The sequence below is a fragment of the Meles meles genome, chromosome 11 (assembly GCF_922984935.1).
Source record: "Meles meles chromosome 11, mMelMel3.1 paternal haplotype, whole genome shotgun sequence".
NCBI lineage: Eukaryota > Metazoa > Chordata > Mammalia > Carnivora > Mustelidae > Meles > Meles meles.
Genome location: NC_060076.1, coordinates 94,791,408 through 94,809,975, shown reverse-complemented (window position 1 = coordinate 94,809,975; position 18,568 = coordinate 94,791,408). Strand labels below are relative to the sequence as shown.

At 58.5% G+C, this 18,568-nt stretch overlaps 1 protein-coding gene across 10 annotated transcripts in view; it reads right to left on the bottom strand.

Moving 5' to 3' along the window:
- The window catches only part of WNK2 (WNK lysine deficient protein kinase 2), a 118,323-nt gene extending 101,368 nt beyond the window's left edge, over positions 1 to 16,955 (bottom strand). For 9 of the 10 annotated variants that reach the window (XM_046023143.1, XM_046023142.1, XM_046023146.1 and 6 more), the window contains exons 1-2: positions 16,739 to 16,955; positions 15,586 to 16,271 (exon numbers count right to left, since the gene is read on the bottom strand). In XM_046023143.1, the coding sequence (XP_045879099.1) occupies positions 15,586 to 16,269 (684 nt within the window). In that variant the 5' untranslated portion in view covers positions 16,270 to 16,271; positions 16,739 to 16,955. Of the gene's footprint in view, positions 1 to 15,585; positions 16,301 to 16,738 lie in introns of those variants that run through there. The other variant, XM_046023137.1, reaches the window with a different exon arrangement.
- Between the last annotated feature and the right edge of the window lie 1,613 nt (positions 16,956 to 18,568).

Genomic DNA, 18,568 nt, shown 5'->3' with positions numbered 1-18,568 from the left:
GCCTGCCTCAAAACACGCATCCCTAAGCTGCTCCAGGAAGCAGCCCGCAGGGCCAAAACGTTCCCGTGTCACCATCTCACTCCTCCAGGAACAGAGCAGACCTTTGTTTGCTATCTTCGCCGTCATCAAATATTTACAGGGGCTCACAGGCCAGCCCAGAGCCAATCCCTGCGCTTCCCGGGAAACAGCCGTGCAGGTGAACACCATGAGCGGCTATGGTTCCCTGCAGGGCAGCTGCCCCTGTCCCCAGGCCAGAGCGTGCCCACTGGAGCCTGGGGCCTTGCTGGCTGGACAGGAGGCCAGGGCCAGCAGGGGCTGGACAGCTCTCCGCCACCAGGCCTCCACAGGGGCCAAGGGCCTCCACAGGGGCCAAGAGCAATGGTGTAAGTGTGTGTCCACCCCAGGTGGGTGTGGGCCGGTGCCTTCTGCTGCCCAGGACGAGGGAGAGGGCAGCTGGATCCCATGTCCTCCCCGGCCCGCCGCTCGCCGTAATGGCCCAAACCGGACTGCCCAGTCAGCAGCAGGTACACGGGCTCATGCCCGGGGAACCTCAGGCACGGTGGGACAGGGACCAGGGGGCTGGCGGGTACAGCAAGTACCGAGCGCCAAAGGACAGGGTGACAGGACCATGCGACCCACGTGTGAGAAAGTCTCGGGCGGCACGCGGTCTCTGGGACAGAAAGCGAGCGTGCTGCCTGGGCCGGGGCGTGGGTCGGCACCCGGTGGGGCCCAGACACACTGACCTACCCCCGACGTTCTAGCAATGTCATTTCTAAAACAGCGGGGCGAAGAGCACCCGTCGCTCACTCCGCTTGTGCGGCACTGTACCCATCCCGTTCCTTTTTAAAGACTTTCCCTATTTCCACCTGCTTTCCCCTCATTTTGTCTCTAGCTGATTTCTCTCAACTCCCACCTCATCCCTGAGGTCCCCACTGAGATCATACACCTTCCGACCTTCCCTTAACCTGTGCCGACCGGCCTGCAGCCGCAGAACGGCCCGCAGCCGGACAGACGGCCCCGTGGGTGCCACGGGCATGCCATCTGGCAGGCGTGAGGCTGACCTGGCACGGGCCGCTAGGAGGACGGGAGGGGCACACAAGCTTCCTGGGGCTGCGCCCACGCCGGGACACGGTGTACATGGGGTTGGCGGTCCACCAGCGCCCACAGGCCGGGAACCCACGCCACAGATGGTCAGGGCCACCAAGGCCAGAGAGCCACAGCAGCAGGGCTGGGGGGGAGCCCCACGCCCTCCGTGCACCCCTGCCCAGGGTCTGCCCCCCCCTTCTGACTGCAGATCACTCACAGGAGCGCACCTGGACTGCCAGAGGCCACAGTATTCTCCACGGCCTTGTGACAAAACCACGCTCCTGGCCACCTCCCCTTCTCCACGTGGCTACAGCAGGTCTGTTCAGCACCCACGCAGGACCCATCTGGCCTCCATACCGGGGCTCTGAGTCCCCACCCAGACCCCAACCTTCCAGTCCAGGGGGTGCTGGAAGAAAAGGAACAGTCTGGTCTGGATGCTCCTAAGGAAAGGTCTGGGAGTCTGACCGGGCCACTGGCTGCCGCAAGGGCACCTTTCATCCCCCAAGGACCCACAGTCCAGGCGCCAAGGCAACCCGACATCAGAGAGGCAAACCACCCCACAGCAAATGCTAGTGCGGCTCCCACACAGGTCACGGGCCCTGTGTGCCACCAGGGCGGGGGGGGGGGGTGCCCCGTGTCCCCAGGACCCAAGAACACACAGACTTCTGAACTGCCCCTGGGGACAGGGAGGCCAAGGGACGCACTGGCTGCTCCGGGGGGCTCTCGCCAAAGCTGGGGCAGGTGGGCCCGACCGCAGGCTGTGGGTGGTGACTCATCGCCACCTCACATGCCAGCTCGGACGCACAATCATGACTTTGCAAAAACACCAAAGAACATAAAAAAGAGGCAAGAAAGGCAGAGACCAAGTGAACGCCGCCACGTCAAGGAAGGAGGCCTGGGGTGGGTTTCAGCATCTGCCGCATCACCACCTTCCTAGGAACAGCCGGAGAGATGCCCCCAGTCCTGCAGGGGCCGCCTCCTCCGTCCTCACAGCCCGTGGCCCCTGGAGGAGCCCAGCGCTGGCACGGGAGGGGATGGGTGAACACGGCCCACCGGGGCTCCGGGGCATCAACCATTCAGCCCAAACAGGGGTGCCCACACCGGGAAGGTGGGAGGCCTGTGGCTCTGAGCCTCACACCCCACGCCTGCGGCCCAGCTTCCCGGCGGCAGCCCCAGCGGCCTGGTTCAGGTCCCGCTCCGCTGCTGACCGCCCCCGGGAAGGGGACCACTGTGATCTTTCCACAAGTCTGGGTGGTTCCAGGAGCATCCCTCAACGGGTCAGAGGTCGTGGGGGTGGCAGAGTGGCCCCTCACAGAGACCGCAGCCCGTGTGCCCGCTGGGCACCTGCCCGCCTCGTGTCTGTGACCCGTGCCCATATCTATGACCCGCGCCACCACGGGGCCCCTCGCAGAGACGCAGCCCGAGTGTGACCATGCGGAAGCCTGGCGGCCCGGGACGCCGCCTCTGTGGGAGGAAAAGGCAGTGCCACAAAGGCGCAAAAACAACGATAAAAAACAGTGGAGCGATTGTTCTAGACGAAATCTGCCATGACAAACAGATGCAGCTCACGGCTCCTGTGACTGGATCCTGGATCGGGAGGAGAAAACGGTCAGCTCCACCGGGAGGGACAGCTCGCGTCGGACACGGGGCAGATGGCAGCCAAGGTAGCTGTGAGCGGGACATGGAGTGGTGGGTCTGTGGGTCCGTGAGTGGCACTCCAGGCGCGAGGGACACAGGCGGGGGACATGCGTGAGGAGCCACAGGGATAGGAGCACGTGTAAAGCTGTCAACACCTGGCAGTCCAACTTCCTGAGTTTCTCAAAAAAGTCTGTGGGGAAATGGATACAGAGTCCTGACAGAGAGAGGCAGGTGGGGCTGCCGCAGCGGGAGGGGATGGGGACGGTCGGCAGAGGCCTGGGGGCAGGCACAGGAGGCGCCCAGAAACAGTGGGCGTGGAGGCTGCGCTGTTGGCGGGACAGGCCTGGGTGGAGGTTCCCATCACACGCAGGCACCACAGGGCCTTGGAGACATGAGGTGATCAGACAGACACCGGCAGGCACTCTCACACAGCCTGACCCCCTCCCTGCCAACAAAACCCACTGTACCCAGCCCCAAGAATAGACTGAAATACATCCATGGCAGCAAGTCTCCCCCAGATCCCCTGTGGCAGGGCCAGAACTTTCCACCCCATTCTAACCCCAGAGACTAATGTCACTTACTGGTAAACAGTTTCCCTCATGGATTAAAACACGGGCACCCATCTACCCACTTGCTTCCTGCCTTCAAATGTGGCTGTGATGCCTGAGGCTACAGCAGCCTTTTTGCAGCCATGAGGCAAAGGGCCTGTGGACAAATCCAACACAGCTAAGGACAGTAGGAAAGAAAAACAGGAAAACACCACTGTCCCTGCCAACACTGTTAAGCCACCAGGGCCCTCAGCTGGCCACCCCTTGATGAAAACTCTGCATTGCTTAGCCACACTCAGTTCACAGCTGAAAATTTTCCCAGCTTAAGTGAAAAGCAGGGAACCTGGGGAAGAGTGGCACCAGAGGGGGATGGGTTCCTTCGCACAGCATCTAGCCAGAGACAGTGGGAATCTCAGGCAGTGTCCCATGCCTAGCACGAAGCACATCCATGGGCCCACTGATGAATGGAACAGAAGCCCCCACGGTAACTGCCACAGAGCCAAGACATGCCACAGGAACATACACATCCCAACCAATATTTGGCTGCCACATACTGGGCACTCCCCAGAGCCCATCTCAGGCCCATGAAGCAATGGAAAAGAAAAGGCAAGGGGGCAGGGTCTCCAACAGCCCCTTGAGAGCTCTGCAACACAGTGAGCACTTCAAAGGCTCTGAGAAGTACCAAAACAGCAATGCCTACCTGACCCAACCCTCCCCAAACCCGTTAGTGACACTCCCTTTGCACAGCAAAGCAATAAACACTTATATGAGATGACGATGCAGGGAAGACCATGCCACCAGCCACGGCCCCACTGCGTGAGTGCCCCACCCCTCACCCCATGCCAAGCCTCCTCATCTGTAAAAGCAGAGTCCCAAAATCTCTCATGGTGGTTCTGAAGTCCCAATGAGCTCATAGGCGGTTGAGGAGTCTGAGAAAGCCCTCCACATCCCCACTCTGCCTGTGGCCAGCTGATGGCCATGCCCAGACCTCCCAGTGGAGGAGGCACCCCAGCCAAGGCAGCCTGCATAAATCATCAGGATTTAGGGCACCAAGCCTTGCCCAGCGCCCCCCTCTACCCACTGGCTCCTCGACCCGAGTGTCTGGGCAGGGCTCATCCCATGAAGTCTTTATTTCTGGGGCCACCGTGCAGAGATCTCCCTCCTGAACACTTTGAGAGATATGCCCAGCTCAGGGGGAGGCAGGTGTGAAAGGGACCTCCTATCTGGGACCTCCTGGCACCAACACCCCTGGGATGGACCCTCAGGGAGCCCATAACCCAGAGCCTCCACTCTGTGGCCTGGAACACTCAGTCCAGCTCCAGCGTCTCCCCACACTGCCAACACGGCTGAGAACTTTCTAGAACAGCAAACACAAAGACAGCAACAAACCCTAACCATAGCCAGCCTCTCCTTGAAAGCTAACAGCATTGAAAGATCCTTTAGCAACAAAAAGATTTTAAAACCTGTCACACCCTGACGCAGTGCCTGGGTGGCTCAGTCGATCAAGCGTCCAACTCTTAATTTTGGCTCAAGTCACGACCTCAGGGTCGTGAGATGGAGCCCCCATCCGGTTCCGTGCTCAGCGGGACGTCCACTGAAGTTTCTCTCTCTCCCTCCCTCTGCCCTTCCCCCTACACACGCATGCTCTCTCTCTCTAAAACTAAAATAAATCCTAAGAAGATAAATGAACTGATGGGGCACCTGGGTGGCTCAGTCAGTTAAGCCTCTGCCTTCGGCTCAGGTCATGATCTCAGGGTCCTGGGATGGAGCCCCACATTGGGCTCTCTGCTCAGCGGGGAGCCTGCTTCCCCCTTTCTCTCTGCCTGCCTTTCTGCCTACTTGTGATCTCTGTCAAACACATTTTAAAAATCCTTTTAAAAAAAAAGATAGGGGCACCTGGGTGGCTCAGTGGATTAAGCCACTGCCTTCGGCTCAGGTCGTGATCTCAGGGTCCTGGGATCGAGCCCCGCATCGGGCTCTCTGCTCCGCAGGGAGCCTGCTTCCTCCTCTCTCTCTGCCTGCCTCTCTGCCTACTTGTGATCTCTGTCTGTCAAATAAATAAATAAAATCTTTAAAAAAAAATAAATTAAAAAAATTAAAAAAAAAGATAAATGAATTGGGATGCCTGGGTGGCTCAGTTGGTTAAGCGGCTGCCTTCCGCTTAGGTCATGATTCCATGGTCCTGGGATCGAGTCCCACATCAGGCTCCCTGCACAGCAGAGAGCCTGCTTCTCCCTCTGCCTCTGTCTGCTGCTCTGCCTACTCGTGATCTCTCTCTCTCTCTCTCTCCCTCTCTGCCAAATAAATAAATAAATAATCTTAAAAAAAAAAAAAGAGGGGCGCCTGGGTGGCTCAGTGGATTAGGCCGCTGCCTTCGGCTCAGGTCATGATCTCAGGGTCCTGGGATCGAGCCCCGCATCGGGCTCTCTGCTCTGCAGGGAGGCTGCTTCCTCCTCTCTCTCTGCCTGCCTCTCTGCCTACTTGTGATCTCTCTCTCTGTCAAATAAATAAATAAATAAAATCTTTAAAAAAAAAAAAAAAGGAAGATGATGATGATGAATGAATGAATGAACGAATGGGTAGATGGAACCCAGGACACCCTGTGCTTGCAGCTATAGCTCTAGGACACCCACGTGTGAATTGTGAAGAGTGCCTGCGCTCGCTGGAATTAGGATTATCTGCAAACTCCTTTAAGGCAGCCGTCATCATCGCTTTTTTAAATTAATGGTTTTTAGAAAGGTTCCAGGTCTGTGGAAAGATTTAGCAGAAAGCGCAGAATTCGCACGTACTCCCTCCCAAGCCCCATGGCCTCCCTCTGTTGACACGGCTCACTGGGTACAGGGACAACTGACGTCCCTTATTATCTCCTGGAGACTCAGTCTGCATCGGCTTCACTCCAGGTGCTGGAAGTTCTGTGGTTTGAACATGGCTTTGAGGACCCTCATTAGAGCATTGGAGTCGTTTCTCTGCCGAAAATTGCTCTGAGCTCCCCTGTTCATCCTGCCCAGCCCCCGCCCTGCCCCCCACCCAACCTGCAGTGACCACTGTCCTCTTTCCTGGCGCCACAGCTGAGCCTTTTCCAGAACTCCCACAGCTGGACTAACGCACGACTTATGGCCTCCAAATAGCTTCTTTTGCTTAATAACATGCATCTAGGGTTCACTTCTGTCTTCTCATGACTTCATAGCGCGTTTGTTTTTGGGGCTGAGTAATATTTCCTCGTCCGGATGGACCACAGTTCATTTGTCCGCCACCCACTGAAGGACGCCTTGGACGCTTCCAAGTTTTGGCGATGATGAATGGAGCTGCCGTAAGCATCCGTGGGCAGGATTTGGTGCAGTTAAGTTTTCAGCTCATTTGGGTTATCTTTTTAAAGATTTTATTTATTTGAGAGCATGAGAGAGAACGCATTAGCGGGGGGGGGGGTGCGGCAGGCAGAGGGAGAGGGAGCAGCCTCGATGGGGACTTGATCCTGGGACCCCAGGATCATGACCGGAGCCACGCTTCACCAGCCGGACCATGCAGGTGCCCCAAGTGTGTCTGGTTTCGTGAGGCGCTGCCAAGCTGCCCTGTGACGCGGCGGCGCGGTCCTCGTCCCTGCAGCTGTCACTGGGCTCCTGCCGCTCGGCAGCCTCGCCAGCACTCGGTCGCGTCAGGGCCCGGAGTTCGGCTGTTCTAGTAGGTGTGCCGCGGGATCTCGTTTGAACTTGCACTGCCCCGATGACGCGTGATGTGGAGCGTCTCATGCACTTCTCTGCCGTCCGTGTGTCTTCTCTGGGGAGGTGTCTGTTAAGGTCTTTGGTCCGTTTTTTAATCAGGTTGTTTGTTCTCTTATTCTTGAGTTTCAGGAATTCCTTGTATGTTATATCACAGTAAACTTTTTTTTAATAGATTATGCTCTTAGTTTGTACCTAAAATGTCATTGCCAAGAATATCACCCTGACACCAAAACCAGACAAAGACCCCACAATAAACAAGAACTACACGCCAAGATCCCAGATGAACATAGAGGCAAAAATCCTCCATAAAATACCGGCAAACTGAATCCAACAGTACACTGAAAAAATCATTTACCACCATCAAGTGGGATTAATTCCTGGGATGCAAGAGTGGTTCAGCATTCACAAATCCATCAACATGACCCATCACATCAATAAGAGGAAGAACAAGAACGATATGATCATTTCAACAGATGCAGAAAGACCATTCGACAAAGTACAATATCCACTCGCAATACAAGCTCTCCACACAGGAGGTTTAGAGAGAACACACCTCAGCTAAACACATGTGTGTGTATAAACCCACAGCCAACATAATGGGGGAAAACTGAGAGCTCTTCCCTCTCAGGTCAGGAACAAGATAAGGACATCCCCTCTCATCAGTACTGTCATTCATCACAGCACTGGGAGGCCTAGCCACAGCAATCAGACAAGAAAAAGAAAAGGCATCCAAACCCGTAAGGAAGAAAAAATTTTTTACCTATATACAGATGACATGATATTTCACATAAAATCCCTAAAAACTCCATCAAAAAACTACTAAAACTGATAAATGAAATCAGTAAAGTCAAAGAATAAAAATCAACATACAGAAATCTGTTGCATTTCTATACACCAATAATGAAGCAGGAGAAAGAGAAATTGAGGGATCGATCCCATTTGCAATCGCAACAAAAATAAGATACCCAGGAATAAACCTAACCAAGGAGGTGAAAGACCTGTACTCTGAAATCTATGGAACACTGATGAAGGAAACTGAAGAAGAAACAAAGAAATGGAAAGATGTTCCATGCTAGTGGATTGGAAGAACAAATACTCTTAAAATGTCTATACTCCCCAAAGCAACCTACACATTTAATCCCTATCAAAACACCAAAACACCAACATTTGGGATGCCTGGGTGGCTCAGTTGGCTGAGCGTCCAACTCTTGATCTCAGAGTTGTGAGATCAAGCCCCACACTGGGCTCCACTGTGGGTATGGAGACTACTTAAACAAACAAAAATATGAATAACTTTTTCACGGAAATAGAAAAAAACAACCTTAAAATTTGTATGGAACTACAAAAGACCCCAAATAGCCAAATCAATTTTGGAAAAAAAAAAAAAAAAAAGTGAAGCTGTAAGTATCATAATTCCACACTTCAAGTTATATTACAGAACCGCAGTGATCCAAACAGCACGGTGTTGGCACAGAAAAAGACACACAAATCAACAGAACGGAGCAGAGAACACAAAAATGAGCCCACAATTATACGGTCAATTCATCTACTCAAAGGAGGCAAGAATACGCAATGGGATAAAACACAGTCTTAACAAACGGTGTTAGGAAAACTGGACAGCTACATGCAAAAGAATGCAACTGAACCACTTTCTTTCATCACACATGAAAATAAATTCAAAATGGATAAAAGACCTAAATTGAGCCCTGAAGCCATAAAAATCCTAGAAGGGAACACAGCCAGTAATGTCTCTGACATTGGTGGTAGCCATGTTTTTCTAGACACGTCTCCTGCGGCCAGGGAAACAACGGCAAAAATGAACTAGTGGGACTTCACCAAGATAAAAAGCTTCTATACAGTCAAGGAAACAATCAACAAAACTGAAAGGCAGCCTACGGAAATGGGAGAAGATATTTGCCAATGACATATCCAATAAGAGGTTAGTATCCAAAACACATAAAGAACTTATCAAACACAATACCCAAAGAATAATCCAGTCAAGAAATGGGCAGAAGACACGAACCGACTTTCTTCCAAAGAAGACGTCCAGACAGCCAACAGACACATGAAGAAATGCTCAACATCGCTCATCAGGGAAATACAAATCAAAATCAAATGAGATACCACCTCACACCTGTCAGGACGGCTAAAACTAACAACACTGGGAACATGAGGTGTAGGTAAGGATGCAGAGAAAGGGGACCCCCGTGCACTGTTGGAGGGAACGCAAACTGGTGTAGCCACTGCGGAGAACAGCACGGAGGATCCTCAAAAAGTTAAAAACAGAGCTGGCCTGTGACCCAGCAATTGCACTACTGGGTATTTACCCAAGGAATACAAAAATACTGATTCAAAGGGCTAAATGAACTAGTTCAAACGTCCATAAGCTGGACATTTACGGCAGCATTATTTACAATAGCCAAATTATGGAAAGAGCCCAAGTGTCCACCAACCGACGAATGAATAAAGGAGACGTGGTGTAGCTACGCGATGGCGGCATCTTGCTATTTGCGGTGACATGGATGGCGCTGGTGTATTACGCTGAGTGAAAAACCACATTATTTCACTCGTGTAATTTAAGAAACAAAACAAGTGAGCAAAGGGGAAAAAAAGGGACAAACCAAGAAATGGACTCTGGACTGCAGAGAACACACTGATGGAAGGGGGGGGGGATGCGGAGGGCGGTTGGGGAAACAGGTGGTGGGGATGAAGGAGGGCCCTTGTCGTGATGAGCAGCGGGTGTTCTCGGAAGGCCTGAATCACTGTGCTGCGCACCTGAAAGTGATGTCACGCTGTATGTTAACTACTGGAGTTTAGATAAAATAAAACAGTAAAATAAAATAAGCCATTGCCAAGCACACGGTCACCTAGATTCTCTGTCATCTTCTAGGAGTGTTAAAGTTTTGCACTTTACAAGTTAGGTCTATGGCCCATTTTGAGTTAATTTTTGTGGAAAGGGTAAGGTCTGTGTGTGGATTCACTTTTCTGTGCGGGGACGTCCAGCGACTCCAGCACCGTCTGCCGCAGAGACCGTGTCTGCCCCTCCGAGCTGCCTCTGCTCCGGCGTCACAGGCCAGTGAACTCCACTGCGTGGGTCTGTCTCCAGGCTCTCTGCTCTGCCGCACTGAACTACGGGTCTACTCTCGCCAACGCCGCACTGTCCTCATCTCCTTTCTTTTATTCTTTTCCAAAAAACTTCACATGTATTTAAAGAAAGCTGACGTAAATTAAAGGCAGTGATCATGTAGTCCGGAAAATCTTAGAATGCATCCCTCTGGGGAACAGAACCGGATTTGAAACTACTTGAAGTGAGAAAACCTGCAGCCAAGCCTCCGGTTCCAACCTCCGATGGGCCGAGCTTCCGGTCCTGAGCCACCCTCGCCGGACCGGTCCGCCCAGAACACAGCCCCTCGCCTGCCTGTGGCCAGAGGCAGCTCCTAACTTGCTTCTCAAAGACTCCGGCCGCTGCTTCACACCTTCTCTCATCGGCCGCTCAGATGACGAACCGGCGGCAGCCAGGTGTGGGGGCAGAGCACAGGCCCCCGCCTGCCTGCACCTGGGCCCCCCCCCCACATGGGGGCCCGCTCCTGCCCGCGGGCCTCCGTACTCCCTGGGCGCCAGCTGGCTCTCCACTTCGGCCTCTTTCCACACGTAAGTGCAGGGGGAGCATCACTCTGCTTTGCCCTCAATGCCCAACATGTGTCGACAGTCCCCACGAGCCCGTGACGGTCGGCTAGCACCAGCCCCACTGCACAACAGGTAAACCAAGGCTCACAAAGGCAGGTGTCTTCCCCAAGACCTCCCCGCCGGGAAGCTGTGGGTCTGGGGTCCAAATGCAGCGGGGGCCCTGCTCTGGGGATTTCATGCACACCAGGCAGGGGGCCCCGTCTGGCTGCAAGGCTCCTGAACGCCCCTTCCCAGCACTTCAGGCAGAAGCCAGTTTCCACCTCCTCACTCAGCCAACCGGATGGCAAAGGAGACCCAAGCGCACAGCCCAAACCTCTGCAGACCGAGTCAAGTTCTGTTCCTTTGAAGAGGTGACCTGAAGCTCCATGTCCTCACCCTGGGCATCATCCAGCTTCAGCCTAACGCTGGCCCGAGCCACAGGCCCCAAGACAGGCCTCTGGCCATGCATGGGGGCACAAGTCTGAGCCATTCTAGAAGGTGAGTGACAGGCACAGGGCCAGCCCTGCCGGCCCAGGACAACAGGATGGCCTCTCCACACACTCACTCCCTTGCCTCCTGCAGGCTTCGAGAAAACACCCCTCCTCCATGAACACCGGGCTCTCCCACTGCCATGTGGTCTGCCCTGTTCACTATGGTAACCCCAGGCTGGAACCAGGGCACCCACTGAACAAAGACCACTACACCGCTAACAGAGGACCTGGCATCCAGAACCTTCTGGAACGCCTCCCCACTCACTTAGCACCTTTTCTCCTCTCCACCGTTCTGGCTAACAGCCCACCTCCAAACCTCATACACCTGAGTAAGCCTAAGGCACGACGTGGAAGTGACATTAGGGGGAAGCCCGCCAGCCCATCACACTAATAAGTCAGGGATCCTCATCCTGGGGCCCACATTACTTGGCAGTCAGGCCCAAATCAGGCTCAGTCCACTGCCCCAGATGCCAGGACCCCAGAGAGTGCCCCAAAAGGCACACACTGAGCACCAGGAACTCCTGCTTCCAGCAGGAAACAAACTGCGGCATCCGGGACACCTCCAAAGGTGACCCACAGCTGGGCGTGCTCACCTATCACGGCCGACCATGCCAGCCTCGCCAGCACAGCACGCCCTTGATGCAAAGGCAGGGAAAAGGAGAGAGCCGTCCACTCGGGTCTCTCAGGCAAGCAAACCAGAACCAGGAGGGGCGGGGCACGGGAAACACGGCTCCAGAAACTGAGCTTTATGCACCGTACTCCAGCAAGCAAGCACAGTCCCCTCCGCGTGGAGTCCCCGCCCCCAGGACAGCCTGCTTGAGACCACTGTGACAGCAGACAAGGGCCCTGAGGGGAACTGAGCACCTCGCATGTGAAGCTGCCCAGCACCCCGATATGTCTCCAGCCTGTCTGTGAACGGCAGTGGTGCGCCTGCCCGGTCATGTGCCAGCCCAGCACCTGCAGAGATGGGCCGCCCGGCCACAGGAGACCCCACGGGGCCACACACAGCAAGGAGACCATGCACACCCACCTGCGACGAGCCTCCAAGGGTGCGGGCCAGTCAGGAGCACACAGCAACCCCGTGACCACACAGAGGGGAAGGCAGAGGTCTCCTGGTGCCCATGTCCGCAAGTCACTCCTCAGGCCGGGCCTGCCCCTCAGGAGCCCAATCACCTTTGGGCAAAGCAGAGCAGCAGGCCAGCTTCGGGCAGCACCGCGGGGTGTGGGAACCCGGCCCTGGTGGGCGGGGCCCCCCACACTCTTCTTTAGCACTCTTTAGGACGCGCCCAGCCCCACAAGAGCCCCATGAGTGCTCTGAGCAGATGCCCCCCACCCTGCATGCAGGCCTAAACCCAAGCACAGGAAACATGGTCCCCGCTGCCCCCTCCCTGACCCCCCCACCGAGGCAGTGCCCAGCCCCCCAACAGCAGCTCCCAAAGCCTTCTACAAGGAGGCCCCATCTTCCCGGAAGGCAGGGGGCCATGGACAGGAGGGGGCTGAAACCAAGGCTCTCCAGGATCCTGAGGCAGACACCAGAGGAGCGGGGTGACCCAGGAAAGGCCAGTAGCCCACCTCCGACACGGCCTCCGGATGTAGCCAGGTCTCCTCGGGGGCCCACGCCGGCTCAAAGGGCACAGCGGGGGAAAAGGTGCCCTTACACACCCGGGACAGTGTCGGTGGTCAAGACCTGGCCCGACCCCGGGACGGGGTCCACACGGGCCCGAAGCCAGCCGAGGACAGTCACGGGGACGAGGGAAACACGCGCAGGAGCGAGGGCAGAGCTCTGTGTGCGAGCACTCCCTCTGCTCTCAGGACACATTCTGGTGGCCGAACAAAAGTTCATTCAAAAGAAGAAAGACAGGGAAGTGATACTTTCAAATGGCTTCCCCAGAAAATCAGTACGAGCTCCGGCCGGCTAGAGAATTCAGGAGGTGATGTGTCTTGCTGCAAAGTCCCTCCAACACGAATTTATGGAAGAAAATCAGACGTCACAGAAATCTTTCGTCCTGCAAGGCAGACTTATTGGGTCTAGAGATGCAGCCTTTACCCCCTCGGGCAGGCCACCCTGGGAGAAAAGTAAGGGAGCCCTCCTCCATTCCGGCGGAGGCCAGGTGCCAATGCCCCCCCCAGCATCCTGAGGGCAGAAGGAAACAGACTTTGGAGAGTTGGTTTGGGGATATTCCAAAGCTGCCAGTCAAGGCACTCCTGGGGGCTGAGGAAGGGGAGGTCAAAGGGTGGGGAGAATCCTGCAAAGCTCCCCATGCTGAAGGCAACACTCCCAGTGACCTGCCCTCCACTGGGGTCCCTGGTACCCAGCAATTCTGGGGGCCGAGGGAGATTGGACATCTCCACACCGTCCAGGAGGAAACCCCTTCCTTCCCTGGCACAGAGCCAACAGGCCACCTGTTGTCCTCTCTTGGTGCACAGGGGTCCCAGAGGCCCAACCCTCACCTCCACCAAGGATGGCCTCGCCCGGCTGGAAGCCTCCTCCCATGACGCTACACTCTCCCCTCGCCCTCCCACCACCTGTGTCCTAGATGGTGACCTTGGGGGTCCTCAACACTGAACGGGGTAATCAGCCTCCCGGTTGGTGAGGAAGCAGCTGGACACCAGCGGGAGGCTACTGTCCTGCTGCTCCAGGCCCCATCTCGGACCAGCCCTGCACAGGCAGCTGTGGCCCCAGATGCTGCCCATGGAACTGGAGGAAGCGATCGTTGCCCAGTCGCTGCGAGAGGTACAAGGACAGTTTCCCGCCTATGGGGGCTCCCAGTAACTCCTATTCAAGAACTGCCACCAGACAGATGGGAAGCCTTCTCCAGCCTTCCCACTACCTCCCAGAGTCCAGGCCTAAGAGACCCCTGGACACCAGCCAAGCTCCAGGCCTATGTTCTGCTCAGGGAGCCAGAGGCAGAGCCGCCTGCCTTGCCTTACAGGGAATGGGAATGAAAAACCTTTCTGAGGGTCACGTGCGCCTGCAATGCCTCATCAGGGCGGAGGGCTACCTCGGATCCCGCCTACAGCCACTCCCCTGCTCCCGCCCACCACCCTGCACCCGTGGGTGCCCACAGCGCCACGCAGGGTCACTTAGCGAGAGGGAGAAGGTGGGAAGGAAAGGCGCAGGGCCACGCTCCAAACCCTGGGGTCCGCCGCTCCTCTCCGGTCCTCCTTCTGCCATGCGGCAGCGATGCCCAGCTCACTCCCTCACCCACGCAGCGCAGCGGGGATGCCGGGGCCCCAAGACCACAAACTCCCAAAGCTGCCCCTCCGCAGGGGGCCCAGAAGTGACAGCCATGAGGAAGGAGAGCTCAGTCCCTCCTGAAGGGCTCCACAGGACGCCAACCAGGCCTGCCAAGAAAACTCCACACTGCCACTGCAAAACCAAAGGACCGCAGGAAGGGGTGGCCTCTGGAGCTCTTTGTCTCTGGAGAAAAGCCAAGGACAGGCGACACCCACCAAATCCGGGGGTGGGGGGGACTCGCACACAGGCAGGCCACGCTGCAGGGGCCCAAAGGATAGAGCGACCAAAGTCAGTTTGGGGGTCAGAAAGGCAGGCAACATGCAGCGTGGCGGGCTGCCCTGCGCCAGGCCTGGAAGGCCCTGCTAACTTTACGGGGTGCTGGGGTAGGCTTACACCCGCGCAGCCAGCTCTGGGCACAGGACAGCCCCATGCCTGACAGCTGACCCCCCCGCCATGAGGGAGGGCCCCGTAAACACCCTCTCTGACAGGCACTGTCCTGGCTTCCACCGCTGGCCCAGGCAGCTCGGGTTACGGTTTATATAATCTTCCAGGGCTGGGGCTGACACGGCCAACGCGAGGGCAAGGTTATGAAAAATGCATGTCCACCGCCTTTACGTCAAAAAAAAAAAAAAAAGAAAGAAAGAAAGAAAGAAAGGAAAAAAGAAAGAGAGGAAGAAGAAGGAAGGAATGGAGGGAAAGAAAAAAAAGAAAGCAATCCTGCCCACATTTTGTATGACTTGGCGCTAAGACCTCTCGCACAACCATTTTGTGGGGCATTGGGCCCTGGGAGAAACCAAGAGGCCCCTGCCGCATCCAGACCGGGGGCGGCCCCACCTCAGACAGACCACGGGTCAGAAGCGTCCCCTCAAGCGTTCCCAGCGGGGGCACCCACACCTTTAAAGACTCCCGAGCGCCTGAACACAGGGCCCCCACACTGCCGCTTCCCATACAGACTACCTGGGAGGGCACAGCCAGAGCGACGGACACGCCCTCCAAGTGCCCACTCTTCAGCAGGGACCCACACCGTGCCACACTCCACCACCACATGCTGGGAGGTCCGACCCCGACCACACAGGCCGTGCTCACGCGGAGAAGGACACGCGCGGCTGCCCCCCAGGACCGGACGCGCGGCCCCGCACAGGTGCAAGGCTGCGCCAGCACGCGCTCGCCCACCGCCCACCTGCGGCCCGCGTCCTCACCTGCAGCTCACACCAGGCCACCTCCACCCAGGTCTCCGTGTCCAGGCCCTTGTAGACGGTCTTGAAAGAGCCGCGGCCCAGTTCGATGTCGAACTTGAGGAAGCGGCCGTCTAGGGAGGTGGCCACGGCCTTGAGGTCGTCCTCGTCGTCCTCCTCTTCCTCCGGCTCTTCCCGGCGTGTGCGCCCAGGTTCCGGCCTCGCCTCCGGCGCCGCCGCCGCGTCCTCCCGCCCCGCGGCCGCCGCCGCCGCCGCCGCCGCCGCCGCCTCCTCGCCGGGGCCTCCGGGGGACGAGGGCGCGGGGTCCGGGCCGGGCTCCTGCGCGCCCGCGGGCTCGGGGCCGGGGTCGGCGGGGGCGCCGGGCGGCGCGGCGGCCGCGGGAGCTGCAGGGGCGGCGGGGCGGCCGCGGGCGCGCTCGGCAATGAGGCGGCGCGTCTTGCAGAGCAGCAGTACCCGGCGCTGCAGCGGCTGCGGGGGCTGCGCGCTGGGCGCCTCGGCCGCCTCCAGGCCCGGCGGCTCCTCCTGGTCCGACTCCACCACGCTGCGCCGCAGGAAACGCTGGGGCCCGGGCCGCGCCGCCCGCGCCCGCGGCACCGCCGCCGGCTCCGCCATGCCCGCGGGCCCCGCGCCGCGCCCGGCCTCCGTCAGCGCGCGGGGGCCGTCCCGGCGGCCGCCATCGCCGTCCATCTCTGCGGGCAAGGACACCCCGGCCGCGTGAGCGCCGGCCCGCCGCACCTGCCCAGCCGCGGATGAGACAGCGCCGCGCCGGCTCACGCCCCGCCCGCCCCCCGCCGCGGAGGGGCCTGCGGGACGGCCCCGGGGGAGGGGTCTGCAAACCGGACCTAGAGGCGGGGAGGGGAGGGGAGGACGCTGCTGGGGCAGCCCCTAGGTTCCCCCCATCCGGGGGCGGGATGCGGTGGAGGCCGGGGGAGGGGCACTCGCGCCCTGCCTAGCCCCGGGAAAGGGGCCTGCCGGGCTGTCCCTGGGGTCTCCGGGGCGGGCTCGCAGAGGGGACGGGAGGTCGGAGAGAGGAGGCACTGGACAGGCGGCTGCTCCACAAAGGACGCGGCCCGGGGCGCAGGAGGGGCGCGCGGGGAGGGGGCTGCGGCGGCGCGGCGCGCACACAAAGGCGGCGGGCGGGGGGCTCGGCACTCACAGGGCGAGCGGGCGCCGTCCATGCCCGCGGCCCGGCGGCCGGGGCGGGAGAGGCGGGCGAGGCCGCGCTTCGGTGGCCGAGGTCCGCGGCCGGGGACCGAGTCGCTCTCGGGGCGGGGGTCCTTGCTCCGGGCCGGGTTGCCGCGCTGCTCCCTCGGCCGGCCCGCTGCGGGGCCGCGCTCCCGCGTGCTGCTCCGGCTCCGTGCGGCTGCGCTCGGGCACCGGCTCCGACCCGGCGCACGGGGAGGGCGGGGCCTCGGCTGCCCGCCCCCGGCTGGCGCGGCGGGGCGGGGCCTGGCACGCCCACCTGGCCGTGGGCGCGCGCGGCCACCTGCGGGCGGGCTCGCTGCTCTGGCTCCCCGCCCGGCCCCGCGGCGGCGGCGCTCCTGAACCCCAGGCTCAGCAATGACCCGGAGGCTGCTGGCCGCGGAGGATCCCCGAGTGGGGCACAGCATCACCTCCTCAACTGTCCCAGCAGGCGCGTCAGACCTCTCGGCCCTGTGCCAGGGCAAAATGGGCGGGTAGAAGGCAAGGGCCCAGGACTGGTGGTCCCCCAACCCTCAAAAAGCAGCCGGAGGCAAGCCTGGAGGGGTTGGGGTGTCCTTTCCCCCTGTCATTTCATGGGGACCTCACTGCCAGGAGGGGGAGTACCGTGATCATCACACCCACTCTGCAGTTGAGCAAAGGGAGACCCTGAGATAAAAGTTATCTCTCCTAAATCCCAGAGCTTCTACGACAGAGGCTGCCCTGAGATGTCACCAGAGAGGGCCCTGAAGAGGCTTCCAGGAGGCCTTGGGCCCCGCAGTGTTCTTCACCCCTTGTGAAATTCCCCCTCCCCCTGGAAGCCTCTACGTCATCCTCCATCTCCCCTTTTCTCCTCTGGACTACCACAAACAAGACCTTCTCCTGGGCATCTTGAACCTTCTTGCCGGGAGGTGGCATATGGCAAAGAAAGACTTCACTGCTGGTTTCTGAGCCCTGTGAGCCCCTGAACTCCTCCATCGAGTCGTGGTGACCCTGTGGCTGCCATGAGGTGAGGGAACAAAGGCACGGGGAGGCAGCTCCAGGGGGTGTGCCCAGCGGCTCCCACCTTGGTGCTGCCTTTGGGTCTGGCATGCCATCCAACACACGGGGTGCCCATGGGCTCCAACCTCCTGGCACAAACTAACTCATGGGATTCACACTATCACAGTTACAGGGGAGGTGTGCCCAGTCCCGATCCGCAGAGCCTCAGAACTTCCCAAGTGCTAGAACCTGTCACGACCGGTTCTCCAGCACTGACCTCCCTTCCCGACTCTGCCCAGGGACACCTTGTGGTGCTGGGAGCATTTGCATGGTGGAAATGGGCAGATGCCACAGATCAGGGCTTCTCCCCTGGGAGAATAGTCTCACCGCGTGCTGGCGCTGGGCTGGGTGATTGGTACGTGCCTTCTGAACATGCCTTGCAGTCAACACATCTACCTGTGTCTGGCCCAGAGCCCAGATGAAGAAGGGACAAAACCCACCACCAGCTCCACTAGCCTGAGGCCCTTCGAGGCAGGGATCTGGGCGTGACTTCTGAGGGCGGTGGCCGGCCAGGCCGAGGCGGGGCTGCTTAGAATCTTTCTGTCCGGAGTCTGGACACACCTGAACTCGCTCTGGCATTTGCATGACCTTGGGTGAGTCCTGCTGTAGCAAGCCTCAATATCCCCCACAGAGCCTACCGGGCCATCGCACACGTGGAAAGATTGCCTGTTCCTCCAAGACTCAGTCCTGGAGGACGCCCAGAGTCCCCAGCCTGTCCTTGCTGGGCACACCCAGGCCTGTCCAAGGGAAAACTGAGAAGAGGTAG